The sequence below is a fragment of the Saccostrea echinata genome, unplaced genomic scaffold (assembly GCF_033153115.1).
Source record: "Saccostrea echinata isolate AGI-Se365-2 ecotype Australia unplaced genomic scaffold, CSIRO_AGI_Sech_v1 ptg000054l, whole genome shotgun sequence".
NCBI classification, from domain to species: domain Eukaryota; kingdom Metazoa; phylum Mollusca; class Bivalvia; order Ostreida; family Ostreidae; genus Saccostrea; species Saccostrea echinata.
Window position 1 is genome coordinate 66,676,621 of NW_026889803.1, and position 17,940 is coordinate 66,694,560.

At 31.9% G+C, this 17,940-nt stretch overlaps 1 protein-coding gene and 1 long non-coding RNA gene across 2 annotated transcripts in view; one reads left to right on the forward strand and one right to left on the reverse strand.

The window, feature by feature from the left end:
* Positions 1 to 17,940, reverse strand: part of LOC133205689 (uncharacterized) — a 204,308-nt gene that overhangs the window by 115,063 nt on the left and 71,305 nt on the right. The window contains exons 10-12 of the mRNA XM_061341541.1: positions 16,092 to 16,229; positions 15,893 to 15,988; positions 9,147 to 9,230 (exon numbers count right to left, since the gene is read on the reverse strand). Of these exons, the coding sequence (XP_061197525.1) occupies positions 9,147 to 9,230; positions 15,893 to 15,988; positions 16,092 to 16,229 (318 nt within the window). The remainder of the gene's footprint in view (positions 1 to 9,146; positions 9,231 to 15,892; positions 15,989 to 16,091; positions 16,230 to 17,940) is intronic.
* Positions 4,718 to 5,738, forward strand: LOC133171702 (uncharacterized). The gene is made up of 2 exons (XR_009718851.1): positions 4,718 to 4,856; positions 5,591 to 5,738. It is a non-coding gene; the product is annotated as an uncharacterized LOC133171702 (long non-coding RNA).

Genomic DNA, 17,940 nt, shown 5'->3' on the forward strand with positions numbered 1-17,940 from the left:
CTTTGTGTCCAATATTTCAGACTTCAGATATCACTCTAAAAATTGTTGCAAATTGAAGATTGGTATCAGGACCAAGTCACCTAGGAAGGCCGAGATAGTTGCACTTGAAACAATTAAAATACAATTAAAATTTAATTCATTAATATTGAGTGATGTAACGGAGACACTTCAAGTTTAATTCAAATTAATTAATTACAACTGAATTATATCTTACTTGTGACACTCATTTTTGCCCCTTTATAAACAAAATTTCTGTCCATTTTTCTCATTTACACTCAAATCTAAAGACTAATACATAAAAAGATCACCTTCTGTTTCAGACGTAACAGGACACAAACTTCAGCACACAGAAAAGAAAATTTCCTCCAAAATTAAAATTAATTGAACAAATTTTTTATTAAAGGATTTGCACTTACATTTGGGCATTTTTTGGCCAAGTTTGCATAATCATATGGCGAAGGAAGAAAATTATATGCCTCATTTAACATATAGAGATGTAACACTGGACACTGAAGCCTTCCAACAAACTTTTTTTTTTTAATTTACTTAATTGTTAAGTTTTTACTTTGAATCAGATCACAGGAAACTTTAAGAAAATTTTAACTTAATAAATAAGTAAACAATTGAACAAAATTTCAGTTTTATTTAAATAATATACATTGTATTGCATATGCCCCTTTCTACACAAATGTCATTTTATCTTCTGTCAAGAGATCAATCTTGATCTTTTCCAAGTTAAAGAGTCACAGAAGTGATCAGTGACCATTCTATGACCTGAAAAGAAAAGAAAAAAAATGGTGAAAAGGTAGTTTGACAAGGATATTAAGATCTATACTCGTACTTTGATAGTGATGTAACACTGATCTCATGATATTTTCACAAATTTAACTTGGACACAAAAACTGGTGTCCTATGTTACATCATGTAATGAAGTTAAAGAATGACAGAACAATGTATAATACATACTATTTCACTCAAGTTTATTGTGTGTTTTGCACTTCTTAAAACACCAATTAGGTATTTTTGTCAGAGGCCAATCAACCAAAAAATATGCACATTCATAAATAGTGATGTAACAATGACACATTCTGTTGTGGCTTAATAATCTTGTCAAAGTTACATCTTTTATAAATTTTCAGATATTTTCTAAAATTTTCTAAAATAGAGTTTACAATGGTTATTACTTGATACAATTAAATTAAGCTCAATCAGTTGAAATTTAATCACATGTAAATTAACATTTTTGAATTAAAAGATTTAGGTAATACTTGATTGGGGGGCGTGATGTAACTGTGGACACAATCAGTCCAACCACAGTGTGAAAATAAATAAGCATAATTCTTATATTAATGTAGCATAGTTCAATATTTACAGTTTATTAGAAAATTAATTCTTATTTCTTTGCAAACACGCAAATCTGGCATTATATATGTTTCAAAATACATCCTTAAATCGCCGAAAAAGATGAGGTCCCCAAAAAATGAGAGACGTAACATGTAAATGACCTACCTACTACTCGCGTCTCCTGTCATCTTTTTCTTGGAACTGATCCAACACGTGCACGGGTCTCACCAAAAATGAAAGTAGAGACCAGAAAATGTCATACAAACAGGATGTCGTCCTCTGATCACCCGAGTATTTGATGTATGACACGTGTATACAGACGTAACGTTTTGACACGAAAATACAGATAAAATTATGATGATTATTTTTGAAATAATACTTTCACATTTGAACATGCAGCCATAGTTTGTAAATCTTTTACGACGTCTCTGATTGCTATAAATAGAACATATCGATCGAAGTTTCCTTCGATTGTATCTGAAAGCGGCTGTGCGCGAGACGTAACAAAATTGACACGAAATGTTACATCCCCAAGCATAAAATTTAACCATTGTTTAATTTTAAAAATATTCAATATTTTTTTGACAAACCCAGTAAATTTAATAAATAAATTTGTATATAATAAACGAATCAAGAAAATTAGGTGGAATGATTTTATTTACTGCTGCTATTCCTTCATTTCTTCGGACCATATGAAAAAATGTCACAGAGATTGTCCGCTGAATTGCATCAAAAACAATCATTACAAGTTTGATTATTCGCTTGACAATCATTAAAACATCATTAGTTATTAAATATGAGCATCAGAAAATTATTAAATAAGTTTATTCATCAAAGTTGTGAAAGAAAAAGAAATAAATGGCATTTTAGATAGACGTAACGAAAATTCCTTGACAGCGAATTTAGGATCATATGATTAATAGAGCCCCATCCTAACTTCAGAACCCCAACCCAGGGGCCATGAATTTCACAATTTGGGTAAAGGACCCATTATGTGTCATAATCATGACAACATTTTTACTGCTTGAGGTCCTGGAGTAGAGAAGATTTTTGAAAATTGCATAAATTTTGATTGGGGGTTTTTTCCCATCCCTCAGGCCAAAATGGGAGACCATGAAATTCATAACTTTTGACCTTCTTTGCCCATAGTTGCTCTGTAACAAATTTTGTTGAAATTAGATGAGCGGCAGTGTTTTCCTTTTTGATGAAAGTAAAAGGTTAGACAGGGGTTCTCCATGGGCTGTTTAACATGGCGGCCCCGCCACAGTTAAATTCTTTAGCGCCACAGTTAAAAAATCAGTGCCATAGTTCCACCACTGTTAAAATATTAGCGCAACAGTAAGATCGACGTCGTCAGTAAGATAAATATATAAATTTATAAACTAAGTGAACCTCCAAATTTTGTACGGTTTTCCAGTTTCTAATGCTAAACCGTTAATTTATTCTCATTAGGGCCCATTGTTTGGCTTGCACAAGCAATTATCTTCTAAACCTCGCTGGACACTTGAATGAAAAGAGACAAGCCATTTATCCACCCTTCACGATGATTGCAAATGGAACTTTTAATATGAATTAGTTCATGCTTTAATAGTCCTACAGATAATCACTTATCTAAAATTGCATTGGCACAGCAAGTCAAAAATCGTACGTGTATTGTAATCATGTATTTTTGTAATGTTGAAAAACTTACGATAGATCCACCAATTGAAAATATTATTTTATAACTTTTAACTGCTTAAGTATTTCTTTTAATTTACAAGTTTTAAGATATTTCAGTCTTCAGACCGTTAATTGCAAATATATACAGATGTTAGCGTGATTGAGTGACTGACTTACATGTACCAGAATTTCCTCTGTCCTTCAATGAACACTGTATAACTTACCTTTTGTAAACTTTTTTTTAAAAATGGATTTAAATGCTTAAAACTTGTTTTTCTGGTAGTTTCATTTTCAAATTCTACAAGCTAATATTTATTTATTTATAAGTACGTATATGTTCTTTTTTTTTGGGGGGGGGGGTGTCTTTTTCACAGTATGCATTTATTTTGGAAACATCCTAATTTTGTTTTACACTATGTTTAATCGATATCGATTAATTGCTTTTATTATTAAATTTATTAATTAATTTGCCAAATAATAAATGTCCTTTGTATATTAAACTATTGATTTATTGGGTTTGTATGTTTTTCAATTTATTTTGTGGTTCCTTCGCGAATAAGGTCGCGAAATGACCGCGAATATTAGCACTTTGCGCAAGTCTTGCGCCATAGTTAAATTTGAAATGATGGAGAACCCTGGGTTAGAGATTAATTGTGACAGGCAAGGGGTTGATGTTTATGAACAAAAATATATGTGGACCTTACAATTAAATGTTGATTTGTTTTATTTCAAAGTGGCTAGCATTTTTATTATTTGAAGCGGTCAATTTGATTGGTAGCTGGTTCTTAGGGAAAACACTGGCACGATTCAAGAGAAGAAGTTGAAAATGTTTAAAAGTTTACCAGCAACAACTCATGCAAAATGACAGACGAAAAAAAATTGCAATAGGTCACCGAGTGATTCAGGTGACCTAAAAATGTATATTTTGAAACACTCCCATTTCACTACAATAAATGCAAAGAAGTAAAAATTTGATCTCAATTTTTCCAGGCATGTTATAAACAAATATTTATCCAAAAATCATGATTTTACAGGTCTGTTTTTTTTTTTATTACAGTGGATTCCATTTTATCGGATAGCGGTTTAACTAATATTTTTGCTATTTCAATATGATCCTAAATTCGCTGTCAAGGAATTTTCGTTACGTCTATCTAAAATGCCATTTATTTCTTTTTCTTTCACAACTTTGATGAATAAACTTATTTAATAATTTTCTGATGCTCATATTTAATAACTAATGATGTTTTAATGATTGTCAAGCGAATAATCAAACTTGTAATGATTGTTTTTGATGCAATTCAGTGGACAATCTCTGTGACATTTTTTCATATGGTCCGAAGAAATGAAGGAATAGCAGCAGTAAATAAAATCATTCCACCTAATTTTCTTGATTCGTTTATTATATACAAATTTATTTATTAAATTTACTGGGTTTGTCAAAAAAATATTGAATATTTTTAAAATTAAACAATGGTTAAATTTTATGCTTGGGGATGTAACATTTCGTGTCAATTTTGTTACGTCTCGCGCACAGCCGCTTTCAGATACAATCGAAGGAAACTTCGATCGATATGTTCTATTTATAGCAATTAGAGACGTCGTAAAAGATTTATGAACTATGGCTGTGTTCAAATGTGAAAATATTATTTCAAAAATAATCATCATAATTTTATCTTATTTTCGTGTCAAAACGTTACGTCTGTATACACGTGTCATACATCAAATACTCGGGTGATCAGAGGACGACATCCTGTTTGTATGACATTTTCTGGTCTCTACTTTCATTTTTGGTGAGACCCGTGCACGTGTTGGATCAGTTCCAAGAAAAAGATGACAGGAGACGCGAGTAGTAGGTAGGTCATTTACATGTTACGTCTCTCATTTTTTGGGGACCTCATCTTTTTCGGCGATTTAAGGATGTATTTTGAAACATATATAATGCCAGATTTGCGTGTTTGCAAAGAAATAAGAATTAATTTTCTAATAAACTGTAAATATTGAACTATGCTACATTAATATAAGAATTATGCTTATTTATTTTCACACTGTGGTTGGACTGATTGTGTCCACAGTTACATCACGCCCCCCAATCAAGTAATACCTAAATCTTTTAATTCAAAAATGTTAATTTACATGTGATTAAATTTCAACTGATTGAGCTTAATTTAATTGTATCAAGTAATAACCATTGTAAACTCTATTTTAGAAAATTTTAGAAAATATCTGAAAATTTATAAAAGATGTAACTTTGACAAGATTATTAAGCCACAACAGAATGTGTCATTGTTACATCACTATTTATGAATGTGCATATTTTTTGGTTGATTGGCCTCTGACAAAAATACCTAATTGGTGTTTTAAGAAGTGCAAAACACACAATAAACTTGAGTGAAATAGTATGTATTATACATTGTTCTGTCATTCTTTAACTTCATTACATGATGTAACATAGGACACCAGTTTTTGTGTCCAAGTTAAATTTGTGAAAATATCATGAGATCAGTGTTACATCACTATCAAAGTATGAGTATAGATCTTAATATCCTTGTCAAACTACCTTTTCACCATTTTTTTCTTTTCTTTTCAGGTCATAGAATGGCCACTGATCACTTCTGTGACTCTTTAACTTGGAAAAGATCAAGATTGATCTCTTGACAGAAGATAAAATGACATTTGTGTAGAATTAGGGGCATAAACAATACAATGTATATTATTTAAATAAAACTGAAAATTTGTTCAATTCTTTACTTATTTATTAAGTTAAAATTTTCTTAAAGTTTCCTGTGATCTGATTCAAAGTAAAAACTTAACAATTAAGTAAATTTAAAAAAAAAGTTTGTTGGAAGGCTTCAGTGTCCAGTGTTACATCTCTATATGTTGAAATGAGGCATATAATTTTCTTCCTTTGCCATATGATTATGCAAACTTGGCCAAAAAATGCCCAAATGTAAGTGCAAATCCTTTAATAAAAAATTTGTTCAATTAATTTTAATTTTGGAGGAAATTTTCTTTTCTGTGTGCTGAAGTTTGTGTCCTGTTACGTCTGAAACAGAAGGTGATCTTTTTATGTATTAGTCTTTAGATTTGAGTGTAAATGAGAACAATGGACAGAAATTTTGTTTATAAAGGGGCAAAAATGAGTGTCACAAGTAAGATATAATTCAGTTGTAATTAATTAATTTGAATTAAACTTGAAGTGTCTCCGTTACATCACTCAATATTAATGAATTAAATTTTAATTAGGTCTTTCCACCTTTCTGTGGAAAGACCTCTTGAAATGCTTATGTTTATTATTATTATTATTATTATTTTTCTTCCCGGACTTTTGAAACCGCAAGAGGTATCGAAAAACTTTATAGTTCATGATAATAGATATTAAAAGTTATTCCGAAAAACGACCCCCCGTGTTTGACCTATGACCTATGACAAAGTTATTGCCCCTTTCGCAAGAATAGCTTGTTATCGCTACTCCTTTGAAACCGTAAACCGTAGGGGTACGAAACCTTCACCAATGTCTTCGACTAATTGAGAGGACTTTTCAATCTATTCATTGCGAAATGATTTGTCGACCCCTTCAATGAGTTATTGCCCCTGAAAGTTTTTGAAGTTTACAAATAATGAAAAATTTTCAAAACGATAAGTCGTAGAGACATGAAACCAACTGCATTAGATTCTTTAACCCTAGACCTTGAAGATTATGTCAAGGTCAAAGGTCAAGGTCACTCCAAATATGAGAAATAAAGCTCTTTTTAGAGCTTTTTTGTCTTTCAACATATACAGTATATCTTTGCATCTTTTATATGTACTTTTAAAACTATTTCAAAGATTTCAATCTTGTCCCCTAAGCTTAAACCTTTTAAAAATTATTTCCCCTTGTGCGAAAAACCTTGTTATCGCTACTCCTCCGAAACCGTAAACCATAGAGTTACGAAACCTTCACCAATGTGTTCGACTAATTGCGTAGACTCTTCAATCTATTCATTACGAAAGGATTTGTTGAGCCCTTTTATGAGTTATTGCCCCTGAAAGTTTTTGAAGTTTACAAATAATGAAAAATTTTCAAAACGATAAGTCGTAGAGACATGAAACCAACTGCATTAGATTCTTTAACCCTAGACCTTGAAGATTATGTCAAGGTCAAAGGTCAAGGTCACTCCAAATATGAGAAATAAAGCTCTTTTTAGAGCTTTTTTGTCTTTCAACATATACAGTATATCTTTGCATCTTTTATATGTACTTTTAAAACTATTTCAAAGATTTCAATCTTGTCCCCTAAGCTTAAACCTTTTAAAAGTTATTTCCCCTTGTGCAAAAAACCTTGTTATCGCCACTCCTCCGAAACCGTAAACCGCAGAGACACGAAACCTTCATTAATGTATTCAGGGTCTTTAGGCACAACTTTAATCTATTCAGTGCGAAAGTATCCGGTGACCCCTTATATGAGTTATCGCCCTTTAATGTCTTTGCGCTTACTAGTAAACCTTATAACTTTAAAACTAAAAGTCATTGTAGCATGGGGTTAATTGCAATGTGACCCTTGACCTTTGACCTTGAATATTTGTTCAAGGTCAAAGGTCAAGGTCATTTCAAAAATTTTTAAAATTTTCATTTTTTCCATCTCTCAAGCCATTTCTGGTTTCTTTTGTATAAAAATAAGCAGTAGAGAGTTAAATGTGAAGAATATATGAAATTTAAAGAAGGTGGAAAGACCTCTAATTGTTCGAGAACAATTAGTCTACTAGTTGTATTTTAATTGTTTCAAGTGCAACTATCTCGGCCTTCCTAGGTGACTTGGTCCTGATACCAATCTTCAATTTGCAACAATTTTTAGAGTGATATCTTAAGTCTGAAATATTGGACACAAAGCTTTGAGTGATGTAACAAAAATTCCTTGACAGTGAATTTAAGATCATATAATAACAGAGCACAAAACCATTTCTTATATATTTATTAATAATTGCACCTGATATTCTGATGAGAAAATATTGGAATTTTGTTTTATCTGATACAAAAATTTGGACTATCATAGTGTTTTTTGATAATCAGCACCTTGTTCACACCTCCAACTTGGTATGTGAAGCCTTTGTTTACACTGTCTGACACCTCTTACATTGACTGGCTTGAGTACACAATGCGGGGATTAGTTATGCCTGGACGCACACAGTCACCTGTCTTAATAGTGGGCATAGTAGATAGATATGTTTTGTTTACAGTTGTGGTGATCAGCTTGTGTTTTTAATCTTAATCAATGACACACTTGTTAACTATGACAATTATTTGCAATTTTTTTGGCTTGAAATCTTAATTATTGAACTGATTAGCTTGTGTATGACAATTTGCTTGGATAATGAAATAAGCCTATTCAATCGTTTAACTTCATGGTCATGTTCACTTTTAAGTGCAAAATTTATGGTTAAATTCACAAATGGCCCGTACTATAAATCTATACTGTCTTTCTCCACATGGCAGACAAGTACGAGACTGGTAAACTCACTGACCAGAGAATTGTCACAAACATTATAAAATATGTAACCTTATTAAAGAAACAAATAAAAACGAAATAGTTACATTTATTTCATATTTTTGTTTATTTTTAATTTACAATCTATCTAGGGAAAAAAAGTTTAACATTATTAGTCAAGCATTTAGTCTACTTCCATTTCCAAAATGGCAACTACTGAAGAAGGAATGTAAACATGTGCAGAATAAAGATGGCAATAACTATCAAAGAATATATTTTATACGTCAATTTCTTGAAAAATGTTATCATATTAAATCATAAGTAAGTAAAATAATTTATTTTAGTAAAGTCACTAAGTAAACTAATCAAACGAAAATAAAAGTGCAAGATTAAAATTTGCTATGATGTATTATAAATACATGTAGCTCTATACATCTATCTTCGGACTCAGTATGGAGCTCTCATCTATTCCATTAATCAGCTATTCTGATAAAATTAGACTGACAACTTGACTATTGAATAAAACAGGACCCACTGTATTTCCAAAAAAATGTAATTAATTCCTTTTTCTTACAAGCATCTTCAATGTTGAATACATTATGTCCCCTTATCCTCATACCTTCTCAAATGAAGAACAAAATGTGAAGAGACCTTAAGATTAACAGACAAGAGTTTATCTTACCTCTGCAGTAATTTCCAGATTGAAGTCTTTTGCTTTCTGAATGAGGATGTTGTTGATTTTTAAGTTGGACTGTCTAATTATTATCTAAAATATAGCCAAAAACATAGGTAATCAAAGATTTCATATTTAGCTCACATCAACAAATTTTATTATTAAGTAAGGCAAAGTCCCACAATAACCAAATATTCTAATAGTGTGCAAAAGCTTATTGTAGAGATATGTATTTGAATCAGATTGTGTGCATTCCTAGATGCAACATTTATGCAAGTTTGGTCCGGGTAGGATTATTTACATTTGGAATGCCAGAATGAACTTACTCTTAAAATATTTTTTTTCTATTCAATCACCTGGAAAATTCAGCATCTGAATCAATAACAATTAATAACCTTAAGAGTATCACCAGTGAACATTTTGAAATACCAGTAGTTTCAAAATTAAATAACAAAGTGCTTCAGTTCAAGATTGTATTGGTAAGGAACAAAAATGAAGACTTTCATTGGCAATTAAATTACCTTATGATAAAGTAGCATCAATAATACATATATTTGCAGGGCTCTACATTAACTTTTTCCCCTTCTTGTTCATTCGAACAAGTGACCAACACTTTTGCTTGTTCTAACTTCAACTTCTCTTGTACGAATCTTTTTCAACAAGAAGTCTGTGAGCCAGTGCTCACTAGTAATACCCCGCTCTGACTTGAATATACACTGATGTGAATATATACTGATGTGAATATACACAAGTTCAGTTACGGACAGACACAGGAATGAGCAGAAAGTTGGCATCAGATTTGAACAAAAATGAATCCCACCATATTGCATTCCTCAACAAAGATTGTGCTAAAATTCCAAGCATCTGCAATGAGTAGTTGCTGAGAAAACTGTGACAAAAATTTGCTATGTATGGTACGAACAGACGCATGAATTAACAGGAAGTTGATATCGGATTCGTACAAAAATAAATCCCACCATATGGTATACCAATACAAAGAGTGTGCTGAAATTTCAAGCATCTGAAAAGAGTAATTTCTGAGAAAACTGCAACAAACATTTGTTACATATTGTACAGACAGGCACACAGATAAACAGGAAGTTGACATCAGATTTAAAGACGTACAACACACTGGGGGAGATAACTCTTGCAACTTCAATAAAACGTTTAACATAACGTTAAATTTGACATTAATTATGAAGCGTCAAAATGACGAGCGATACGATCACGATGTAATTAATGTTAAAAAAAAAAATAGAATAGAGGATTTTATTGTGATTTCTTTAGGAATACCAAATCCTTTCCTTGATCATTTGCGCAATTACAATAAATCCCCCCCCCCCTCCTTAAAAAAGAAGAAAAAAGACAGGTTCCTTAAACTAAATTTAGTTAATTTTATAAAATTCTTTAATATTGTATTTATGATATAAACAAAGGCATTTTTTTAATCTAAAAATGTTAATGCTACTCTACATTGCTTTTACCTGTTACAATCGGCCGCATTACATTGAGAATAAATATTACCGGTATGTTTAAATATTATCATATTACGAAAATAAACATTTTCTTGCTTTTCTTTTCTTTGAAAAAAAATAAAATAAAAAGAGTAACTGTTTTCAGAAGGTCACTGATCAAAGAGAAACAACTCTAAAAATGTGTAGCAGGTGTATGTCTTTGCTCCCCTTAGCTGAGTTATTCCTCCTGTTTCCAAAGAATTATGTTTATTTTTCTTCACAAATACACAGATACATTTACAGTGTGTTCCAAGGAACACAAGAACTGAAAGCCAAAGTTTATACAAATTTAAGTAAGTATCAACAGTGAAAAAATATTTACTGAAATTAATACAACGGTTGCATCCCAGTGAGAAAATATTTTACTGTAAACAGTTTCAGTTCGCATTTCCTCGAATAAAAACAAAACGATTGATACCAGAGACATATATGTCTCTGCATGTTGATACCAATGTAGATGATACCATTTAGATGATTCAGGCACATGAATAATTTTAATTATTGATAAATAATTTACAGTTTGGTACAATTGAAGTTAATATGGACGAATACATCATTTCCATTTTATTTATTGAAGCAACAGAAGGATACAATATCGGGGGGGGGGCTCTCGTTTGAAAACAGAAATAATTTAAAACCTATATGTACATATATTCCATTTTCATCACAAGAGAGTTGTACATACACCACTGTTTGTTCACTTAAAAAATAATATTCAATGCAAGTAGAAGTCATATAAAGGTTTGAAACTGCACCTGTGTGCATGAATTCCAAACCGGACACGTGGTCATAAAATCCTTAGAAAAATAGTTTTACTAAATATAAATATTAAAAAAATAATATTTAGAATAACAAAAAATATTAATAGTCAATATTTAATCTGTATACATGAATGAAGGACATTACTTTAGGAGTTCAATATGCCAATTATATATATTATGCAGACGTAACCGATGTTTGTTTTTTTTTTTCAAGCTCGAATGCCCTGCATTGCAGAGAAGAATTGAGAGGGGGGGGGGGTCTTAAAATTTCAGAAATTGCTTATTCATCTTCCTTAAATGCAGATGTAAATTTTTATATTTGTGATAAATATAATGTACATTACATTTTTTAAGTAAAAGATATTCTCCAGCTTGGAATTTTTATTTGTATTTGTAGAATCATAGCATTGCTTTCGTCCCAAGTCTGAAAGACGCTGTGAGAAATGTAATTTACGGAGAGAGGGGGAGGGGAGATTTTCCTCTATAAATTCAAAACGCATCGTTTAAAAAATTTTCAAAAAATTATCAAGAACATTTTGATCACCAGATACAAGAAGTAATTATTTTTTTTCAAAATTAAACGACAGATTTTTTCATAAAAAAATATTTCATTTGAAAATCCCGCATTTTTCAATGCAAAAATGAACCATAGTTTTTCAGTTTAAATTCTTCAAAATCGTTTTTATCGAAGGGTACCTCTACAAAATCACTTTGTTTATGTACTTGATATTTATACGAACGATTCAGCAAATTTTGACAGCTAGGCTAAACTTAAATATTTTAAAATAAGGGATTTTATTGTAAGTTGGTTGAAATTATTTTGTACTCCTGATCAGCCAAAGGGGGGTAACTTTAGGAACTTCCTTTCCAAATTCGGCTCGAACGATTTTGACCAAAATGTACATACACATAGTAGATATTGTCATGAATAAGATATACAAAAATAGCGAAAATTAAACGACAGGAAATTTTTGGGGTATGTGTGTTGTACATGCTTAAACAAAAATAAATGCCATTTTATGGCATGCCTCAACAAAGAGTGTGCTAAAATTTCATGCTTCTGCAATTACAGTAAAACACAGTAATAGCGAACACATTTATAATGAAATCACGCTTACAGCAAAGTGCTTTTCAATCTCTGTGGTTTTTGAACGTATTGTTATCTAAACAGATATAACAAATTATGTTTATAACGAATCAAAATTGCACATCCCTAGCACTTCGCTATAAGTGTGTTTTACTGACAGTAGTAGTTGCTGAGAAAACTGTGACCAAAATTTGTTATGTATGGTACGAACAGACACACAGAAAAACAGGAAGTTGACATCAGATTTGCACAAAAATGAATCCCACCATATAGCAGACCTGTTTACCCAAATTGTTGTCTCTCAGTATTTTTGTTTAGATTTGTCAGTGAGATTTGGCATTTGCCCGTAAGATTCACTTTCCATTGATTATACATATATTACTAGAGAACAACTAAATTTTTGATTACCAAAACATGGTTTAATAACATTTTACCTTGCTTTCTTTCGAGGGGTTTCTGTCATTTTTTAAGCCACCGCGTTTTGGCAACCTGACATCACTGAAGTGTTTGAAATCTCTCTCTGATAGCAATTAAAAAGCGTCAAACTGAGACAGATCATAACGAAAACTAACTGCTGAAATTGAAACAATAGATTTCCGTATTTCCATTATAGCAAAATGTGAGACGTATTTTGGACTCAAAATCCATACAAAATAAGGCAAAATCTTAAGAGTAAACAGGTCTGATACAGCATGCCTAAACAAAGAGTGTGCCAAACTTTCAAGTATCTGCAATGAGCAATTGCTGAGAAAACTGTGACCAAAAATTTGTCACAGACAGACAGACACACAAGGGTAAAACAGTATACCCTCCTCTCCTTAGGAGGAGGGTTTATAAAAAAAAATGTTGGTCAGTTTTAACATGTGGAGCAAGTCTGGAAGTGTCAATCCTAAGATGCAAGTTTAATCATAATAGGTCATATAATTATAGAGGTACACCAAAACCATTACCCTGGCCACTCATCTGAAGAATGTAGGTCAAATTCAACATCTGAAGCAAGTCTGGAAGTGTCCATCCCTACATACCTCATCCATGCTAAATTGGTTAAAATATAGCTAAAATTCACTCATCTGGAAAATGTAGGTCAGAATCAGAATCCAGAGCAGGTTAGGTAGTGAACATTCCTAGATGCATCATCCATGACAAGAGGCCCAAGGGCCTTGAATTGCTCTTCTGATAAATTGTACAACCTATTACTTCTATTTAAAACCTTTAAGTATCCTGTATATTTAGATCAAGCCTTGAAATTCAAGAAGTAGCAATCATGACCTACATTTTGATTAAAAACATTCTAAGAAACCCAAGATGAATTAACTGGCAAAAACTGAATTTCAAGAAGTAGCAATCATGACCTATATTTTGATTAAAAACATTCTAAGAAACCCAAGATGAATTAACTGGCAAAAACTGATGAAGTCTTTTAATTGTTAAATATATTTAGATAATACCTTGAACTTCAAAAAGTAGGTCATGGTGACCTACTTTTCAGTTGACTTGCTCTGAAGAGCCAAGATACATTAACTGACAAAGTTTCATGCTTCTAAGCCAATTAGTACCTGAAATATTTAAATATAGCCATAAATTTCAAAAGTAGGTCAGGGTGACCTACTTTTCAGTTGACATTCTCTGAGGACCCAAGATGCATCAACTGACAAAGTTTGATGAATCTAAGACAATAAACAGCTGAAATATTTAAATATCATCATAAAATTCAAAAAGTAAGTCACAATTACCTACTTTTCAGTTGACGTTCTCTGAGGACCTAAGATGCATCAACTGACAAAGTTTGATGATTCTAAGCAAATAAGTAGCTGAAAAGATTTAAATATAACCATAAAATATCAAAAAAAGGTCACGGTGACCTACTTTTCAGTTGACTTTCTCCAAGAACCCAAGATGCATCAACTGACAAATTTCGATGATTCTAAGAAAATAAGTAGCTGAAAATATTTAAAAATAGCCATAATCAAAAGTAGGTCAAGGTGAACTACCTTTCATCTGATATTTTCCGAGAACCAGATACGCATTAATTGACAGTTTGATGATTCTAAGCAAATTAATAGCTGAAATATTTAAATACAGATATAAAATTTCAAAAGTAGGTCATGGTGACCTACTTTTCAGTTGACATTCTCCAAGGACCCATGTTGCATCAACTGACAAAGTTTGATGATCAGAGGCCCTAAAGTGTCCAAAATATGCCTCTGAAACAATCTGAAAACAAATGCCTTCAAAATTCACAAATTAGGTCAATGTGACCTACTTTTGATAAATATGTATGAAAGTCAAAAGATGTACCAACTTAACCTCACAGTATCTGAAATTGACCTTAAACGTTTTGAAATGATTAGCCATTAAATTCAAAAAGTAGGTCAAGGTGACCTACTTTTCAGTTGCTGTACTTTGAGGACCCAAGATGCATCAACTGACAAAGTTTGATGATTATAGGCCTTAAAATGTTCAAAATATGCCTCTTAATCAATTTGAAAATGAATGCCTGCAAAATTTAAAAAGTAGGGCACTGTGACCTACTTTTGAGTCAACATGATATGACATCCTAAAATGCATCAACTGACAAGATTTGATGATCCTAGTCCTTATAGTAAGCAAAATATCAGTTTCGATAAAACATTATTTTTGGTCAACTTTGAAGTGACCTTGAGACCATGCCCTTTGCCCCAAGGGTGATGCCTTGAGCAATTTTTAATCTACAACATGTATAAGTTTGGTGATAATCTGCCCGGTGGTTCTTGAGAAGAAGATTTTTTAGCAACCAGTATTTTTTGGTTTTATTTTCCTAATTATCATCCCTTGTTTAAGGGTCACATCCCTAGTTTTAGAATAAATGGAAGATCTTGGGCAGAGGATACTTTCTGACAAATTTGACAAAAATTAGCCAAGGAGTTCTTGAGTTATGGCCCATATTCTAAAAAGTCTATGCTCACTGCACAAATGCAATAGTATTAGTTCTTTGAGCCTTTGTCTCAGAGGAGCTATAAATTTGGTCCAGGTAGAGCTTGTAGAACTTCACTTAGGAATGGACCTGCTTTAAAAACTTTAACCTGGTCACTCATCTGAAAAATATAGGTCTGATCCAGCATAGGAAGCAAGTGTGGTATTGTCCATCTCTAGATGCATCATCCATGCAAGTTTGGTTCAGGTAGGGCATATAGTTACTTGGGAAAGGACTTCCTCCTAAAACTTTCACCAGGACACCAACGCTAACAATGATGGTATAGCAAAAGCTCATCTCAACTTTGTCAAGGTGAGCTAAAAAGGTTGCCAAAACTGGTCAAGACTTGAATGTTGTGAACTTGGATAATAATCCAACTTACTGAAAAATGTTTACAAGTTTTCACAAAATACATCTTCTTTTAATTTTAAATTCATTACCATCTTTTTCCAATTTCTGTAAGCCGCTGCCATCATGATGCTATGAGACAAAGATCCTACGTTCCATGACAGTCTATTGTAGTAAGGGTATATAGCCTGAAAGTTTACAATCATAACAGTTAACTGTGATGGTGACAAAGTTATAAGTAACTCTTCAAGAAAACTCTGTATACTTAAAGCCATTCAAGTTAGGCACTACCTTATCTCTAAATCCATATTCATCTTCTCTGGTGGCAATTTGGGGGATTTTGTTGGCAGCCAACACTGGAGCTAGACTTTCTGTCAGGGAATTGGTTCCAAGTCCAATAATCCCTCTCACTCTCTTGTGTGGAGTTGACTACAGTAAATTTCAACAATTTTCACAAATATGTTTTGTCCAAATAAATTGTTTAGCTGAAAATGTCATACACAATTTTCCTATTCCATCTGAAACTTGAAATAATAAAACACTTCCTCTCAATAACCTTATATCTCAACACTGTGATCTAATCACAACTGGAAAAATTAATGTGGGATGTGGGGAGGGGGGTTCAAGAAGGTGTCTCAAAATTTTGATAGAAATCATACAAGATAATTAGAACATCTACCATTGGGTATATTCCTTTTTACAACATTTTTAGAATTGGAGTATTGGATGGAGGGGGTGGGGCAGTAAGTATTCACTCAAATGAAATAATTCCCCAAAACAAGTATTTCTTTCTTTAAAGCTACATAACTTATTAACTTTAATATTGCAGTTTATTTGATTTTTGATTTGCTTGTTTTCAGGGAACATAGTAAAGAAACATGTAAACAAAAAAAAATTGCATCTGCAATATTCCATACATGTGATACCGTAAATCTGGAAATTTTTGCTGTAGATAAATTTTTAGCAAATTTGCGTGTGCATTGCATTCACAAAAATATATTTCCTAAAAATAAATCAACAACAACAAAAATGTAAAACAAAAATTTTTGCTATTTTTTAACAACATGAACAGGTGTTCGTAAGCAGTGGTCATTTTCAGAAATCTGTTTATACTACAAGCTAATTACCTGTGACAATCCATGCGTAAGACTGCCTTCACTACATTCAACATCGTCCGATGGTTTGACAGGCAGTGTGTCTCTTTTAAATTATTTCTCTAAGAAAGAGAGGCCAGTTGTTTTATCTAAGAACAAATGTTTTTATCTGAAGGTTAGTTAAAGCTGACATCGTTTTATATATTTTATGTACATGCGTGATTTATTGAAATGTTATTAAAACTTTAAATAGTTTATACGTTTTATCTCTTAAATTCTAATGTTTTATCTTATTATCGAACATTGGCATTGCTTAGTATTGTATGTACATGTGTAATTTATTGTAAGTACATGCGTAATTTATTATCTGATTATTTAATGTTGGCATCGTTTAATATTACTAGATGCTTAACTTATAAACTGCTATGAAAATTTTAAGTGCTTTTTAATTTTAGCACCAATGTCAATTCGCAAAATTTTGAAACGTAAAAATTAATCAACAGCTTTTTGAACCAGATTCGCAAAAATAAATCGATGTAAAAATTTCCAGATTTACGGTATGTACCAGCTGAACACAAAATGTCACGTATTTTTGACCCCATTCACGGGCTCACAGCAGTACATCAAAATTCACGGGAAATGAAAATTGTACGTTCATTATTTTCATCAATTTAAATAAGTAACAACTTGATAATATGATAATATATATTTAATATTCCATTTGGGTCCATTTGGGTAAATCGACGTGCCAGGAATCTTGTTTGACGCGTGATTTACAGTGCTTGGTTATGTAAAAACATCAGCATCGAAGGTGTAAAACATTCCCTCGATAATTACATTGTAACCAAAACGTATCAAAGCTTTTTTTTAGGCAAAATATTCTTTCATAAGACCCTTATTAAGGGGTTTTTCAACTGTAATTAGTCAAGTTTTGTCAATAGAAATTAAAGACGTTTCAAAGAAAAACGACAATAATCGGAGCATCTTTGGGACAGCAACATGGAATTTTTTTTTTTTTTTTTTTTGCTCTGCTTAGGCATAAGTAT